Source organism: Pterocles gutturalis, unplaced genomic scaffold (genome assembly GCF_000699245.1).
Source record: "Pterocles gutturalis isolate BGI_N339 unplaced genomic scaffold, ASM69924v1 scaffold20180, whole genome shotgun sequence".
Taxonomy (NCBI): Eukaryota; Metazoa; Chordata; class Aves; order Pterocliformes; family Pteroclidae; genus Pterocles; species Pterocles gutturalis.
The window spans coordinates 10,697-22,931 of NW_010138709.1; the positions used below are offsets into that span (position 1 = coordinate 10,697).

At 36.4% G+C, this 12,235-nt stretch overlaps 1 protein-coding gene across 1 annotated transcript in view; it reads right to left on the reverse strand.

Moving 5' to 3' along the window:
* Nucleotides 1-11,852, reverse strand: part of CCDC18 (coiled-coil domain containing 18) — a gene marked incomplete at both ends in the record, with an annotated part of 20,930 nt that extends 9,078 nt beyond the window's left edge. The window contains 11 exons of the mRNA XM_010083112.1: nucleotides 368-502; nucleotides 1,275-1,406; nucleotides 2,398-2,508; nucleotides 3,306-3,526; nucleotides 4,156-4,313; nucleotides 4,423-4,526; nucleotides 5,858-6,167; nucleotides 7,791-7,912; nucleotides 8,632-8,728; nucleotides 10,759-10,887; nucleotides 11,743-11,852. Of these exons, the coding sequence (XP_010081414.1) occupies nucleotides 368-502; nucleotides 1,275-1,406; nucleotides 2,398-2,508; nucleotides 3,306-3,526; nucleotides 4,156-4,313; nucleotides 4,423-4,526; nucleotides 5,858-6,167; nucleotides 7,791-7,912; nucleotides 8,632-8,728; nucleotides 10,759-10,887; nucleotides 11,743-11,852 (1,629 nt within the window). The remainder of the gene's footprint in view (nucleotides 1-367; nucleotides 503-1,274; nucleotides 1,407-2,397; nucleotides 2,509-3,305; nucleotides 3,527-4,155; nucleotides 4,314-4,422; nucleotides 4,527-5,857; nucleotides 6,168-7,790; nucleotides 7,913-8,631; nucleotides 8,729-10,758; nucleotides 10,888-11,742) is intronic.
* Nucleotides 11,853-12,235: the final 383 nt, after the last annotated feature.

The following is a 12,235-nucleotide window of genomic DNA, read 5'->3' on the forward strand; positions in this document are numbered from 1 at the left end:
ATAATAATTAAAGGAATAAAACCTTGCAATAATAGAACATTCTTGGTTTTCCAGCTAGTGCAGAATAGATGCAATTGTTCTTTATGCAAGTCTCTTTCCTTTGGTTAGAGTGAGAAGCCCAAGGGGCAAACCAGAGGCATAAATGGAATGCTGAGAAAGAAAATAATGAAAAGGTCATTAAAGTTTATACAATATATATCAGTAGCTGGGGACTACACTAGATTCAGACAATTACTCAAACAAAAATTAAGCAAAAAGATAAGTATCTTTCATTTTCTCCAGTTTTTCCATGTTCATGGATTTACTTTTCATCATTATTAGTCATTTGTTTGATATGTAATTAAAGGAAGACAAGAGCCAACCTTACCTCTCTGCTTTCTATCAGCAGCCCATCCAATGATTCAATGTGATGCTGTTTATGTATAACATCTTGTTGCAAAATAGATATTATTTTCTCTTGTTCAATGAACTGTTGATGTTTCTTCTCCAGCTGTGTCCGAAGCTGTCCATAAGTAATTAATGGTTTACTATTTTAAGCTTTTTTCAGAGAATTTGTGTATCTAAAAATGTCATTCAGTTCTATTCACTCATCACTTTAAGAATGAACAGTAAATACATCCCTGCCTTCTGCAGTATTCCATGGTCTTAAAAATATCAAGAAAACCCAAATTCTTAATATTTTAAAACAGTGGGAGAATCAAGAGAATGCAAGCGGGCAGAGTGTAATTGTCTGTCATCAGCCAAGACACTAAGACATGCCTACATTCTCTAGTAAAAGATGACAAGCTTCCCAAACAGCTAGAAATAGCCACTCTTATATTTCTAATGACATGAAACAAGAAAATTCTGCTCTGAAGACTGAAAAACCTACTGAGAGTTCTCCCTGAACATAGATGCTCATATGGCTCAGGCTGGCAGAGGTCCAGCAAATGAGAGAATATTGTTAGAAGCTGTCATGGTTTACCCCACTAGGCAATTTTTTTTTTCCCCTTTTTTGATGAGTGTTTGGAGCAAAGAACAACTATATTCTTCCTAAGTTCCTATTCCGTTGACCAGAAAAGAGGATATGAATATGTCAGAGGGAAATCATGAGACTGTGTAGTGTTAGATGAAAAAGATTTAAAATCAGGAAATGTATTGTGAAGATTTAACTTTTTAATATAACTTTTTAATTGGATATGCGCCTCAGAATTACTAAAAAGACAAATATATTAACATAGGAAAAGTTATCAAGTATATCACTCATACCAACTAGCACACAAGGAAGGTCTTACTAGTTCAATCTGTTTCTCCATCTCTTTATGCTGCTCAAGGTGAACCAACTTTGCTTTTTCAAAAGCAGAAGTTAATTGCTCATGTTCTTCACTGATAGTTGTTTCCAACTCATGAATGTGTCTGTTTTTTCCCTGGGAAACAGCAACAACAAAAAGGACTTAAAAATATTTAACTGTGATATTAAATAGTGTTCTAGGTGATAATCAAGTTCCTAGATTTCATAAAAGAACAACACAGTAAGTACTGAAGTTATACACAGCATGTTTCATCTCAAAGGATGTCACACCTCTAACATAGGTACAGAATGTCACTAAATGCAGCCACCACACAGAGACAAGGTGTCTGCCCAGGGAGGTCATGGATGCCCCATCCCTGGAGGCATTCAAGGCCAGGCTGGATGTGGCTCTGAGCAGCCTGGTCTAGTGGTTGGCGGCCCTGCATATGGCGGGGGGGTTGAAACTAGATGATCACTATGGTCCTTTTCAACCCAGGCCATTCTATGATTCTATGCCAAGGTGGACTAGTGGCACAGACTATAGGAACGGTAGCAAGGAACTTGTGACAAAGACAAAAAGAAAGTCTATGTTCACACGGATAGATGGAATCTTTAAAACACAGGTTCCCATGTGGAAGGGACCAAATAACTAGTTTCCTTTTCTAGCAACTTTAGACCCCTTCTCAAAACTAACAAAGTTTAGGTAACAATACCCAGACCAGAATTTACAGTGCTCCGAGTGTTAGATCACCTTCTTCACTAATTAGCATTTAGAAGACTTTTTTATTCACAGGTCTACATTTATTTCACTGAAACAAATGGCAATGCTACAAAAATCAGCAGGACCAGATTTTCATTGCACATAGAATCAGAGAATGGTTTGGGTTGGAAGGGACCTTAGAGATCATCTAGTTCCAACCCCCGTATCATCACAAGGAAAAAGTAACATGTCCATTAATAACTCATCATGTTCAAACGCAGGAAAAAGGAGGTTTTACTTGAAGCAAGATTCAGTTTTTAAAAGCTGCACTAAAAACTGCACAGATTTTTTAGCAGATCTGAAAGTCTTCTATCCATTTTGAATACGTGGGATAATACTGTTTAAACTTAAACTAAGAACATTTTACCATGAGTTCCTGTTCCAACTCAGTATTTCTTGCTGCAGCAGCAGAATACGCAATAGTCTTTTCTTCCAACTGTTTTTCAAGTACAGAAAGTTGGGAAGATTTCTTTGTTATCTGAAATTAAATACAGCACAAAACAGCATGAAGATAACAGTTCTGGGTTTATTCAAGCATTAGTATATACTTTCTTACCACCAATTCCATTTTAGTTGCTACTATTTCCTAGTATTTTTACTTATGTTTTTGTTTATTTTGTATGATCTATTAACATTTGTTACTTACAGAGAAGAACTCAGGACAATTTACCTCAAGTTTATCCAATTCATGATAATTACCAGTGCTGTATGAGTGAATTAGCTATTACAGATTAATAATATTTATGGCCATTATTAGGAAATACAGTGAAGCCCATTATGCTGGAATTCTATAAACACATTAGCACCAGAATGTAAACATTAGCATTTTAACTTATTCAACCACAGAATAGCTAGCTGAAGCTTAATTTCTTTCTTTTGTGATTATCTGGTAATGATGTTCATCTCTGGCAACTGTACTAACACACAAGTGAGTAAAAATACAACTGTGCCTTCAACATCTGTTTCTTAAGATGACACATGAATTCAACCATACCAGAGCAACAAGACTGTGCATATTTTCCATATAATAAATCAAAATAGTAGTAGTAAAGCCCACTAACTACATGAGCTTTAAAATGAGATTTCTGACAACCAATTAAGACTGCTATCTTTAACTTATTCTGCTTGCTCAAAAGTTTATTTCAAATTTTTCTTAAATAAACCAGATTTTAAAATTAATATGGCAATTGCAGTTTTTCTATAACTATTGTCTTAACTATCTTTGATTACTGAACTAAACAAAAAGTGACATTTTTTCAGTGCTGCTAAACTTACTTCTCTCTCTAAGCTATTAGTTTTTGAAGCCTTCTTCAATAGGTCTTCCTGGATGATTTGAAACTGACTGGTTCTCTGAGCCATGCTGGTCCTCAAAGAAGAATTCTCATCATCCACTTTTGTCAGTTTAGTATGTAACTCTTCTATCTCTTTCTGGAATCGTTGCCTCTCCTTTTCAAATTGTTTGCTGATAAGTTCCAACTGTTGACATTTTCTCCTCTCTCAAAGTAGAAAAAAAATTTAAGATTAATTTATAGAAGAGCATCCAAACCAGCACTCAAGCAAATGATCCTACAAACGAAAGAAAGAAATATATTTTAATTACATCATATTGAACTAGCACATATAGTATTCAGAAATAAGACTGTTTATTTTTTCCCCCGTAATGTAACAGAAAGCTGTGACTCATGAAAAGAAAGAAAAAGCCCTTGACAAACAAACAAAAAATTGAAGAGAGCATCATTATATAGGTGCCCTGAACTAACTTCATGGAGCAGTTCTAATAGTAATCACGGAAGCTACTAAAGAAATTCTGCAACAGCAGGATACAGAGAAAGGAATCAAAGAAAATATGGAGACCTTAGCATAAACTGCATGATGAAAAAAATACATGGTTCTATTTCAATGCAACTCGTAGCTTGGATATTGCTGAACAAATGACTAGCAAAAGGAAGAATATTGTGCCTGGAGAACATGACAATTTCCATAATTCCAAGGCAGCAAAATGCTCCCTGTTCAACCAAACCACATCTGTTAGCTCACAGAAAATTTAAAAAACACTATTAAAACAATTTAAACCCCATCAAAAAATTCCCATGACAGAACTACACAGCTATTTCAGTAAGCTTACCTCCTTGACTTCTGATCAATTTGACAGGCTCCGTTTCCAGGCCACAGAACCCACTATTTTCTTGTCCTTCGTTATCATTGGAAAGGTGCTCAGCTTCAGTACAGCTAGTTAAGTTTGCACGAGGCTTTTGAATTTCTGCTTTCATTGCCACTTTAATGCTATTATAAAGGAGGAGACAATTATTTAACATTCTTTCTACATGCTATTTCTAATACCACATTATTATCTGCCTATTTATGCCATAATTCAGTAACCAGAAAGTTATACCTTAGGTCTGAAATCAAAGGTTTATTTGATTCACAACAAGATTCAGAGAGAGCTGCTTTTCCTGAGGAACTGGAGAGACTGTGTTTCAAGTGGTGCCATTTAAACTAAAAGGTAAGAGAAAACCAAAATCAATGCAAAATTGACTTTTTACTCCTTCACAGTGCAACTAATTTATGAGTTATACCAGCATATAAAATTTTAAGACACATATGCCAGCATGTTAAAATTTTGTATAACTTAATAATGAAAATTATTCTCCTAAGCAAGCGCTTGCAGAGCACTGCAGGTTTGTCTCACACTAGAAATTACACACATTAACATCCCCTGAAACTGAGATGATTCCTTTAGATATCATTGTACTGGTACTGAAGCATGAACATTTCTGCTGTGAAAAATAAATAAAGATACTATCAGTAATTCCACATTTAACTTCTCACATCATGCTTCCTTTCAGATTTCTATGACTGCATTTAATACCATTTTGTCCTCAAGTTACAGAGGGCTTCTGATTATTTCATTAAATTACTAGAATAATCCCAAATTTTTCCAGAAAATGTAGAGGTTTTTTCCAAAAAAGGCATTTTTAAGGCTCTTCCAAATAAACGTCTATAGTCACAACAGCCCAAACCATCATTTTAATACAAAATTACTATATTCTCTTCAGCAGAGGATGCTTTGGCAATTCCAAATTCATACAGAAAGCATCCTTTTGCTTTTGTATTCATTACAGCTATTCACATTTATACTTCAAAAATAAAGACGTCTGATGCAATCTGTACTCCTAACCTCATGTGTCTCTCTAGCCCTTCCTGACTTCCCAAACAGTTCCTCCAGTAACCTCAGTCAGTTCACAACTTTGGGTTTTTTACATGACTCCCAATCACCCTCAGTTTAGTGACAAACTTCACCAGTTTATGGGGTGAAGCCTCAGGCTCATAAACCAGGGTTCATCCTGGCAAAACATAAGTTCATTCACAGTCAGGGAAGGTGCAACTTCTCTTTCCCAGCAAAAAAAGTTCCTACAAACATCTCTCCTGCTCTCATTTCTCTATTGCTGAGGGTGATATATCAACTCTGGCTGTGTGACACATGTCTGCCATATGGGAAATGTCATACTGTTCTACCGAGAAGAACCTCTGCATCATATAAGAGGACATCATCATGTTTTAGAGAATACACATACATCTGAAGAATCAATACATAGAACAGAGGAATGGAAAGTGTAATTTTAAAAGCTTGCTGATTAATCAATTCCAAAGCACCTATTCCTTGCTCTTGAGTGAGAAAACAAAAGTAAAATATTTAAATTAACAAAACATGTCATCCATGCATCTTGAAAAACAAAGATATTTTACTCAGATTATTCCTCAAGAACATCACAAGATTTCCATGCAGTGTCAGTTAGAATTGTTTAAGGATGTATCAGTTAGTGTACCTCTTCAGATGTACTTAGAGACAACTGGGAAATAATGGTTTCTAGTATGTTGAGCTCTTCCCTTGACTCTTCCATTTCTTCATGGCATAATTTCAAGCAGTTATCTTGCTGTTCAGTAAGTGCTCTCAGCTCTGCATTTTCACTTATTAGAGCATTTTTCTCTTTAAGTACTAGTTCTTTTTCACTAAGTTCACTCTCAAGCTCAATAATCTTCTGATCAGACCGAGTCAGCATTGATACCATTTCAGTGTTCTTTGCTTGTAGAGCCTTTATTTCTTCTTTTGTGCTATGATTTTCTTCCTTTAATTGCCTAAAAAATTTTATCCATTTAAAAGGTATAGCTCAACATAGAGGATTTTCATTATTAAAAGTACTAGCAGAACACACCATAACTACACTGTTTCATTAGTTTCCTCCCTCTCAAAATCTAGTATTAGCTCTATACAAAGCACAGAAAAGTTTTCACTGCTTTACTAAGCTTTCACTGTTCCTAAGGACCAAGACACAAACTGCTATCAGCAAACAAGAGGAGATAATAAACTAGTTCTCATTCTTAAGCAACTTAATAAAGTTTTAAGCACTATCAGGAAAGTCACTGATAGGAAATAGATCAAGGCAGTTTTAACTGTGCTGAACCTGAGGAAATTTAAGAACAGGATAAAATAACTATATAAAATACTGAAAATCACAATGGATGAAGATAACCTACTAAAACTGAGCTGGTCTAGGATTCTGCTACAAGAGAGGAAAGGATCCTATTTCTTCTCTCCCCTCAGATCTGACTGTACTTTTAGCCTATCACAAATTATGTATAAGTACCTGTTCATTTAGCAAACTGCATTAGCTCAGCAAAGGTCCTGATGAGTTTTTTTAGCCCATCACAAATTATTTATTTTTAAGTACCTGTTGATTTAGCAAATTGCATTAGCTCAGCAAAGGTCCTGATGAGTGTCAAACCCAGTGCAAGTTAGCAGAGAAAAGAGGGCAGTCTAGAAGAGAGACCCCCACCAGCAGCAGACAGCTATTAAATAGGCTGAAGCTAGTGTAAGAGTGCTCACACACTGCCCACCCTTGCCAAAATGGCCTAAAGAACAGTTGTAAAGACAGGAATATGAGTGTGGACAGTGTGAATGGGATACCCAAAACTGTCTGAGAAGGTGCTTGTCCCTACCTAATAATGCTAAAGGCAGCCAGCTGATGGTTGTCTTCCCTCATTAAAGTAACGAGGGAATTACCAAAAGACTTCTGAAACAAAGGGGTTCAGCTTGAAAAGAAACATACAAGGAGCATAAGAATTTGTAACAGTGGGAAAGGACTTTGGAGTGGGAACAGAGTAGCAGTCAAAACCTGGTTTGACACTTCCAGAAGTTGCAGCCAGCATCACAACCGCTGTTCAGGCTTGAGTGCAGCCTCCCCATTGGGTGCCAAGAGTATCCTTCATCCTAGCTAGGGACTGACAATATGGTGTGCAACAAGCAGGGACTCACACCCGGCAGTGCAAGTGGACTCACAGGGTGCTTTCTCGTTGGCGTGTACATTAGGTGACTGCAGGCAGCGAGAACGGCTGTACATAAAGCCAGAGTTCCCACATCTCCCACAGAAGCGGTGGGTGAGCAAGGGAACCTACGCTCCCAGAAGGCTTGGTGGAGAGTTGCTTGTTACTGTGAATATGTGGCAGCATGTGGTATTAGAACTTTTAAGGATTAATTATAGAAAATAATTCAGAAATTTATAAGTGTATGCTAACATTTTTTACCCATTTAATATCACAGTTTGTCTGTTGTATTGGTGATACTGACCCTAAGTGCTCACTGATTCTGGTCCTGATTTGGTTTGAACTACATTAATTGAGAAGCACGTTCACGGTGACAGTTGTGACATGCAATTTCTTCTCAAATAACTGTACAGAGATTTTTAAAAGCCTTTGCATTACCTTAGTTGCTCTTCTAGGGTGTCTAGATCCTTTCTGTAGCTGACACACTTTTCATTCAACTTCTCTTTTTCTGTTTCACAATTAATTAAACGTTTTCCCAAGACTACTTCTTCAGCTTTAACCTTAAAAGGCAATTTTTTTTGTTACTGCACAAAAATAATCTAAGTTTCCCACAGGCTTTTTAAAAAGAATACTATAAACACTATGCCGTTTCTTTTTTTCTTTCTGATAAGCTTGTGGATAATTCTACTGCTTACTATTATAAAGAAAAGGAGATGGGCAAAGAAGGTTTTTTTCTTTTTCCCTGCCATTTGGGAAAAAAAAGTAATGCTATTTTGGTTTAATATTTTAGGGTATATTTGTGGTTGGCAATCTCCTTCCACAAGGAAAGAAGTCCAAATAAAAATTCTCTCTAAGAGCTAACTGTCTCAGGCCTTGATTTTCTCCTCCCATGAGGGAAGAAGCATTAACAATTTTGACCACTGGAACTTTGTGAGTTGACTTAATTTTCATCTTAGCTCTTCTCTAGCTCATGTTTCATTGAGCAGGTTATATAGACAGAGTCAAGAGCGTTATTTTCAAAGGACCACATACTTTTAAAATGTAAAATTCCCAGCTGGCAAGCAAGAGACAGAAGAAACCGCAACAGTATTAGGATACCTCAAAGATGCAGACTGTCCAGACTGTGCAAAGACAGTTTAAAACTCGGTAACTGAAATTATCACCACAAACAGTTGCTTACTCTGTCCCACCTTTCTCAGGACTTTGCTGTTTACTGCCTGGCTTGTTAGAAGCAGAATCCTGATAGCATGGCAAAAACAAGTGAAGAAAAAACTCCTACCTTTTCTAATTTTTCAGTTATTTTCTCTTTATACTTTTTGAAGGCTCTTGTCAGCTCCTCTGCATTCAACAAAGCTTCATTTCTTTGCTGTTCTGCTCTGCAAAGAAGCAGACCAATTTTAAAAGATCACAAATTTCAGTCATTATGTAGCCATCTCCTCCCGTTAATCAAAACAGCTACTAAATTAAGTGTTCCAGGTAACTTCCTTTCTTCTTCCAGGTCCTACATTAAAAAAGTTTCATGAGACATAAATTACTTGTAAATATAGTTTTTTCATATTAACATTAACAAATTTACAAGAAGACTAAGAAAGTAAAAATAAACACTTTTAATTCCCCTTCAAAAAGAGTTTGATTCAAATCTTCCTCCTGTCCCTACCAGTAAAAGCCCGTTTTAGGGACTGGAATAGCATGCATGATAAGGAAGCAGAAGATAGCACTGCTCCTTAAATTCAAACTGCTTAAGGGGAACTAGAAAAGATTTTGATAGTGAATGGAGCTCCCATAATGGAATCATGGTGAGACTGACAGGAACTGATCAAAGGTTAAATTATTTGGAGGATACTGGAGAGGTGGCAACAATAATAGTAAAGGATGCTGAGACTGGGATGATATCAGGTGAACAACTGTTCAAAGCAGCAACCCAGACTATTTCGCTCTATTACTCTGCACCCCTGCCCCTTTCTTACTTTCCCCTATTGTTACTCACTAGGGAAGAAGTTGGAACAGTAACCTCAGGACAGCTCAGGTAAGCAGTCTCTTCAGGACACCCAACACAGGCACACAAGAATTACCACTGCTCAGTAACATTTGTTTCTCTTCCACTAAGGGAACTGTGGGGTAAAGACAAGTGCCTCATCTAAGTACAGCCTACTTTCAGATCAACGTTTCTCAGTCTGAGGACCACTGCCCATTTGGAAACAGCAGAAGTATTCAGAGAAGGGGATAAAGGGATTTCAGAATAACAAAGTAGCATTAGTCTAAACCACTTCAGTTTGCTTAGCCAAAGAATAGTAAATGGTTGTGATTACTGACTAAAAGCAAACTGTAATAATTTTAATGCTAACCATAACACTGTATGCTGCCTTTACCGCCTGGCAGAAGCTCAGTTTTTCTAAAGTATCAAAATATTTACATTTGCAACTAGTAACTAAGTACAGCTAGTTCCAACTCCACGTGCTCTGGATGAACAGTGAACATAAATCAACACATTTCTTCACCAGTAGGCAAGCCCCACAGTATTTCCGTTTGTCTAGCTATGGAAAGGTTAGAGGTAATTTTATGGACAGACAGACAAGCCAAACAAGGGGTTAGCATTCAAAAGGCTCAAGAAATACTTTTCTAAGTCATTTGTTCAGTTAATTTTTACAGCAGTTAAATGAACTGGGCAGGTAGGCATCCGTTAATTTTTACCCCAGGTAATGCAGTTAAATGAACTGGGCAGGTAGGCATCTTTTTATTTATTCCTCTCATTTCTTTAAAATTACATTCTGGAGGTGATAGGATTGTGTATGGTAATTTCCAACAGTTGAAAGAAATTAGCTAACCCTTCCAATAGCCACACAACCACTAGGCTAAAGGAAGCAATAAGAAAGGGAAAAGTGGATTGGGATGGAATTACAGCACCCTTTTTAGCAGTATGATATAGACAAGTAAGATTAAGGATAACATAAAAATGTTCTCTCAATTAAGGCTGTACTTGTATCACTTTCCTCACACCAGCCCCAAAAATACAGCACTCAGTACTGTTGAATACTGAGCACATGCTGTAGGTTCTTGCATTAAAAAGTCAAAAATAACTCAGGAAAAATATATTCTGGACACATTTCAGGTCTCCATTGCAATACACCTATTCTGTACCTATTCTGAAAGAAAGAAAAAAAAAAAAACAGGTGACAAACTGGTTACTAGTGTACGATAACAGCCTGCACCTACCAGCAAATTTCAAGATTTTAGAAGTGCCTATTTAAATAATAAGTATCTTCACACAGAATTCCCCATTTTCTAAAAAAAATAACATCCTTAAAGCAGAGAAATAATTTGATTCCACAAAGTAAACATCTGCCAATGGAAATAAACACTTATGCACTATTATTCTGTATTTAATTTATTAAAATTACTTAGATACCTCTTTCTTTGCTTGCTTTGTTCAATTAACTCCATTTTCAGATTTTTACAGTCCTTTTTATATCTTTGCAACGTGTTTTCTCTTTCCATACGCGTTTTCTGGCTTTGATCTAGTTTATCCTCTGCATCTCTAGCAAATAAATGAAGCATAATTAAAAAATAGGAACTTTTCTGTAAATAAACTAGATTTTTGTTGTTCTTTTCTGCACATGACGTTTGAGAAGCGGTAGTCAAACATGCTGCCACTCTCAAAACCAGGTTTGGAACACCCATAGTCTACAGACTCCTCAGGAGTATGTCTGCAATCTGGAGTGGTGTCCAAACCTCATCAATAGGCATCAGATATCATGACTGCCAAGGACCCACATGGCCAACTTTGTGTCAGGAGGTCTGAACACAGAAATCACCATTTTTCTAGCAATAGGTATGACTGGTCAGGATACAGGTGTAGGAAACAACAGTAAAAAAATAACTGAACGTAAGTATTTTTTACTTCTTTTGAGAAGACAGACTATTGAGATCTTAATTTAATATTATATAGCATGAGGTTGTAAGACAGACTGATAGCCAGGTACATCTTCCCGACAGCCTCCGGACACTGTTTACATTAGCTTTATTTAGCCATTTGCCTTGATTAATAGATTCATGAAAAAAAAAAATCCTTTATGCTACATGCTGCACAGTCATGTTTGAAAATATGTATGCTTGTTCACTACAGAAGATATGCTGTCATGTAGCATACAGGCACTCTAGTCAGTTATAAGTGCACATTCATGTTACCAGCCTTTATTATTTTTTCTCCATTTCTTGAAGTACATTCAGTACAAAATAAAACACTTCCCTCCTCCTATATATGGCTCCGAAATGAAAGTTTCAAGCCCCAGATTACATGACCCACACAGTACCAGTAATTATGTCATCCGAAAAGAGGCTGAACTAGCAAGCAGACCATAATAAAATGCTAATTTTAAAGTAAACTTACTACCTCAGAATTTTATCTTGAGCTGAAACTTCTGCTTCCAAGTTTACAATCTTCTCTTTCAACTTCGGAATGCTGACTAAATGTGTACCTAAAGTCGATTCAAGACAAGAAATCTGAAATAAAAACATATTTGGGGTTTCATTACCACTTAAATATAAACCTTCAGGTGAGACACATAAGAACAATCGGTTTACTGAATGACACAGTGCTCTTAACCTTACTATAGAAGATGCTTATTCATCTACACAAACTGACCTCCAACCTTCTGCTCATTTAACATCCTTCAAGTTCCCTAGCACCATTCCAGTGTGATATGCTGTCTAGCAGTGTGATTTCTTTATATGTTGATCTTGTCTCTTGCTTTTCCTCAAAAGTTTTTATTCTACTATTTGTTCTTTCTATGCCAGTCAAACATTTCATTTATCCACTTACTTGTACTATCTTGGAGATAGCATTTCTCAAACAAAAAGCATTAAGCATAGCTATGTTTTTTTTT